Raw genomic sequence first — 5594 nt, forward strand, 5'->3', positions numbered from 1 at the left:
GTTGGAGGCTCACTCTGTTGCCCAGGCTGGAGTGCAGTGGCATGCCTTGAACTGTTGGGCTCAGGTGATCCTTCCACATCGGCCTTCCAAGTAGCTGGAACTACAATACAAGCGTGCACCACCACCGCTAGCTAATTTTTGTATTTATTGTAGAGACAAGATCTTGCCAAGTTGTCCAAGCTGGTCTCGAACTCCTGGGCTCACGCAATCCTCTTGCCCTGGCCTCCCAAAGTGCCTGGCTGGTCACCTTTCTTATGCCTGGGTCTCTTCATCTTTGAAATGAAGTTAATAACATTTGTCTATTTTTCCTCCCTGCCTCATAAGACTGTGGTAAGAGGATGTACACTGGAACATTTTGGATAGAAGACAACAAAAATTTCAAGTATTAGAGTTTGAGTTACCTTTATTCTCTGTCCTGGAAGATATGGCAACACTAGTCTTGACAAAAAAGAAAATAAATATATAAAATCGCCCTTCCCTATTGCTTGTAGTCACTGATCCGATTCTTCAGCACATAGGACTTTGTCTCTGAAGCAAGATTTTCTTTTTCTTTTTTTTTTGAGTTGCAGTCTTACTCTGTCGCCCAGTCTGGAGGGCAGTGGCACATTTATGGACATGGCAGCCTCAACCTGCTGGGCTCAGGTGATCCTTCTCAGCCTTTCAAGTTGCTGGAACTACAGGTATATGCCACCACACTCAGCTAAATTTTCTTGATTTATTATAGAGACAAGGTCTCGTCAAGTTGCCCAGGCTGGTCTTGAACCAGTAGACTCAGGCAATTCTCTCACCTTGGCCTCCCAAAGTGTTGGGATTGCACCTGGGTCGATTTTTTTTTTCTTTTTTGAGTCGGTGTCTCACTCTGTTGTCCAGACTGGTGTACAGTGGCATGATCACAGCTCATTTACAGCCTTGAACTCCTGGGCTCAAGCTATCCTACCTTCTCAGCCTCCTGAGTAGCTAGAACTACAGGTGCAACACCACCACACCTGGCTAATTTTTAAATTTTTTTTGTAGAGATGATGTCTCGCTATGCTGCCCAGGCTGGTCTCAAACTCCTGGGCTCAAACGATCCACCCACCTTGGCCTCCCAAAGTGCTGGGATTACAGGTGTGAGCCACCACATCTGGCCCCTGAAGCAATATTCATGCCCTTTTGCTCTGTATGGTTCCTCTGCCCACAGCTTTCCAGCTGGCTAATCTAGATTCTCAAGAAGGAAAAGCAGCAGATACCCACCTATGGCAAAGATGGCAGCCTGGGCAAAGTCAGCAGACACGTCGGTGCAGTACCCTCGAAGCTCCTCTAACACCTGCTGTACGTTCTCATCGTTCACCAGATCACACAGCACCTCCACCTTCTGAAGCTTGATGTAGTGGGGCTCCGAGTAGGAGCAAAAAAACTTTTTGTAGTGGCTGCTGAAGTGACCTGGCAAACTGTGCAAGATCTGGCGCACGTGACAGAGGGCAGCAAAGCAGAGCTCGCGGCTCTCTGAAGAACAGGCAGCCAGCAAGGGCCCCTTGACCCGCACAAGCACATCAGTCTGTACGTGGGGAAACTTTTTTGCCAAGATCAGAAAAAGTTTGGTGGCTCCCATCACCACCCCCGGGCTGTTACTCTTGAGAAAGCTGTCCAGCAGGTTAAGAATGTCGAACAGCTCCTCCTCACTGCGGGGCTGGTAGCGCAGCAGGAAGTTCAGCACTTCAGCCTGGCCCCACTGATCCAGTTTGGACATGCTATCCAAAAAAGAAAACAAAAGTGCAATTTTAGAAACAAAATTAGGACTGTCTCCACGCTGCTGCCAAATGATCATCTCTTGGCTGTTTACCATAACAAAGGGAGAATTCTTAAAAACAGGCTGTGCTATAATTGAATCATTCTTGTTACGAACTAGTTCAAGTTAACACAAAGGAGGCTGCATGACTTGACAACACAAATGTACACTCTTTTAACGCCAATGACATGATCAGTATACACTGAGTCCAAATTCTCTATATTTTAAGAGATCACAAATGGTTTAGGTGATCCATTTGTGATCTCTAGACCATGACTAGAGGAGGGTAGAAGCTGTCCCCACAGGATGTTTCTACTACCTCTCTATATCAACCAGAGAAACTAAGACAAATAAAAGAAATTTCTGGCCAGGCATGGTGGCTCACACTTGTAATCCTAGCACTTTGGGAAGCCAAGGTGGGAAGATTGCTTTAGCCCAGGAGTTTGAGACTAGCTAGACAACCCAGCAAGACCTTGTCTCTACAAAAAAAAATTAGCTAGGCATAATGGTATGTGCCTACAGTCCCGGCTACTTGGGAAACTGAGATGGGAAAATTGCCTGAGCCAGGAGGTTAAGGGTACGGTAAACTGTGATTGTGTCACTGCACTCTAGCCTGGACAACAGAGTGAGACTCCAACTCAAAAAAAAAAAAAAAAATTCCCTTAGTGAAATGTGAAAAAGTTAATAATTATAGTAACTTTCTTCCTTACCCTACAGAAGTTGTTCAAGACTCCTCAACTTAACACATAAACACAATCCCACAAGGATGTAGATCTCATAATAAAAAGAGCACTGAGGCATCCTCACCGATTTAAGAGATGGTGGGCGATGGGCTTATTGATGACAACGCCTCCCTCCTGCTTTAGAATTTCCTCTAGTGACCTCAGGCAGTTCACAACCACAATTGGATCCTGGTCACGCAGCAAACTGTATAACTCATTTACCAGGGCACCATCTATAAAAAAGTACAAAGATCTCAGATAAAGAAGAGAAGCTTCAGAATCTGATAAAACCCGAGTAATAGCTCCAGGCAGACAAAGCTAAACTTCTCTGCCACAAAAATGACAAAGGCAATAATGAAGTATAAGGCAAACAAACTTGTTATCTCCAAAATGTTCTAAGTAGCAAATGCAAAGGATTTCACCTGGGCCCCAAAGAAAGAACTTCTGTAATCTCAGAAAATGCCAACCCCTGTATCCTACTTAAAGAGATAAGTATAAGCTGGGCATGGTGGCTCACGCCTGTAATCCCAGCATTTCAGGAGGTAGAGGCAAGAGGACTGCCTGAGTTCAGGGGTTCGAGACCAGCCAGGGCAACTTGGTGAGACCTCATCTCTACAATAAATCAAAAAATTAGCTGGGTATGGTGGGGCGCACCTGTAGTTCCAGCTCCTTGGAAGGCCTGCTGCAGGCTGTGGTGGGCATGAGCGTGCCACTGCACTCCAGCCTGGGTGACAAAGTGAGACTCCGACTCAAAAAAAAAAAAGATATGTACAGAAGCAGGGGCTACATTATTATTTTTTACTGAAGCCATATAATCTTTTTTTTTTTTTTGAGTTGGAGTCTCACTCTGTCGTCCAGACTGGAGTGCAGTGGCCACTCCTGGCCACCGTAGCCTTGACCTGCTGGGCTCCGGCGATCCTTCCTCCTCAGCCTTCCAAGTAGCCAGAACTACAGGCGCGCGCTACCATGCCTGGCTAATTTTTGATTTATTGTAGAGATGAGGTCTCGCTGCCCAGGCAGGTCTCGAACCCACGGGCTCAGGCAATCCACTCACCTCAGCCTCCCAAAGGCGCGGGATTACAGGCTGAGCCACCGAGCCTGGCTCATATAATCTTTTATGTGGTCACACGTAATGAAGGCACAGGGTAAATATTGTCATGATGAATTACACTGAACTTACCCACTTCAGAGTCTCCATGAAGATTATGCATCTTGGCACATCCAAGGACTGCCACCCTCCTGACATACGAAGCCTTATCCCGCAGACCGTTGAGAATAGGCTGTTGGATATATTCCTGCACACCAGGCATCCTAAGCAGTGCATCCCAGAGTTAGCCAGATCCTGAAATACTAGTTCTGACATATTCAGCCCCTCTTCACTTACAGGGGATTCAGCAGATGCCTGAATGTGCATCTGTCAGAGCAAGACGAACTGCAGAAAGCTGCTGCCAAACTTAAAAAGGCATCATTTGACTTTATTCGAAATAATGCTGCACAGGCAGCAAAAAGGATACATAATTAGTTAGAACTCTTTAACCAAATCTGAGAATCATTTTACTGAGAGTAAGAATGGAAAACTCCCTTTAATAAAACCATATGATACAGTTTATGAAGCCAAAGTGATGGCTGGATATCTGAGTTCAGGGTACAACAGTGTTTTCTCCAGTATTAAGGAGCTCAAATAAACTACCCTCATGAACTCTTGAATTCGCCATGATCTCCTGAATTTGCCAGTTGCTGAGGACCAGTCAGGGAAGAAGGTACTCACCTGAGGCTACACATGCTCCGCAGGGCCAGCCCACGTACCATCGGGTTGGGGTCCGAGCAGTCTTTGCACAGTGTATTGATGGCCAGGAGAGCCAGATCTGGTTTCAGAGGGGCATACGTGCACATGTAGAGATAAACCAACTTCTTTTGCACAATATCTACAGTGGCACTGGCCTTCACCATTTCCATGAAAACACCAGACATGTCCAAGCCCTGTGTCATGTGCCTAAAACCAACACACATGGCAGGAAAAAGTAAAATACAAACACTCTCAACTTACAATGGAGGGAGGTTTATTTATACATGTCCTGGTTATCCAACTAGATCATGATCTCTTAGATGGAACTACCCTGCCTATCATATCACACAACATTTCATACCACAGGCCTGCAATAAACTGTTCTTCCATTCATTCAATAAGTGTTTCAAACATTTCTTGAAACCCTGGTACCTTCCAGTGAATAGGCTTTTACATCCAGGGGTATGCTCTGGGGACATAATCTTGAAGAAGGTGAGGTCTCAGATCACTGGGAACCCCAAGCCTACTGAGGAGTCAGACAAGAACACCACTAATTACAGTTTGATAGATAAGCATTTAAACGAGAAGTAATATACAAGGTACAGAGGGGATCCAAGGGTCTGATGCTGGCAGGAAGTCAGAAAATGTTTCTTTACAGAGGAAGTAATACTTTAGCTGAATGAGCAGAAGCTCACCAGACAAATGTGTCAGAGAGGTCATGAGACATGAGACACACAACAAGGCATGTAGACATAAGCAGGAGCGGCACATTCTTTCAAAAGTCTGCAGGTAGTTGGAATAACAGGTTGTTTCTTGGATGCTATAAGTTTGGATTTTATTCTGAAGATCATTGTTTTTCAAACTGGTCTCCCACTGGAATCAGCTGAGATGATTCTTAAAAACACAGATTCTAGTCTGGGAATTTTATGTGACTGGGTGCGGTGGCTCATGCCTGTAATCCCAGCACTTTGGGAGGCAGAGGAGAGAGGACTGCCTGAGCTCAAGATCTCATCTCTACAGTAAATAAAAAATCAGCCAGGCATGGTGACCTATGCCTGTGGTTCCAGCTACTTGGAAGGCTGAGGCGAAAGGATCACACGAGCCCAGCAGGTGGAGGTCAAGGTGGCTGTGAGCATGCCACTGCACTCCAGCCTGGGTGACAGAGTGAGACTCCGACTGAAAACAAACAAAAAAACCCACTACGCCGGGTTCGGTGGCTCAGCCTGTAATCCTGTACCTTTGGGAGGCTGAGGTGAGTGAACTGCCTGAGCCCGCGGGTTCGAGACCCGCCTGGGCAGCGAGACCTCATCTCTACAAT

The 5594-nt window shown here is 46.0% G+C and overlaps 1 protein-coding gene across 4 annotated transcripts in view; it reads right to left on the bottom strand.

Annotated features, from left to right (window-relative positions):
- The window catches only part of AP4B1 (adaptor related protein complex 4 beta 1 subunit), an 11925-nt gene that overhangs the window by 4559 nt on the left and 1772 nt on the right, over positions 1–5594 (bottom strand). The window contains exons 2-5 of one of the 4 annotated variants that reach the window (XM_008058378.2): positions 4259–4483; positions 3671–3801; positions 2576–2723; positions 1234–1730 (exon numbers count right to left, since the gene is read on the bottom strand). In XM_008058378.2, coding sequence (XP_008056569.1) covers positions 1234–1730; positions 2576–2723; positions 3671–3801; positions 4259–4483 — 1001 coding nt within the window. The remainder of the gene's footprint in view (positions 1–1233; positions 1731–2575; positions 2724–3670; positions 3802–4258; positions 4484–5594) is intronic. The other 3 variants (XM_008058379.2, XM_021712494.1, XM_021712495.1) reach the window with 3 other exon arrangements.

This window comes from Carlito syrichta, unplaced genomic scaffold, assembly GCF_000164805.1.
Source record: "Carlito syrichta isolate Samal-C Ts95f unplaced genomic scaffold, Tarsius_syrichta-2.0.1 Scaffold303316, whole genome shotgun sequence".
NCBI lineage: Eukaryota > Metazoa > Chordata > Mammalia > Primates > Tarsiidae > Carlito > Carlito syrichta.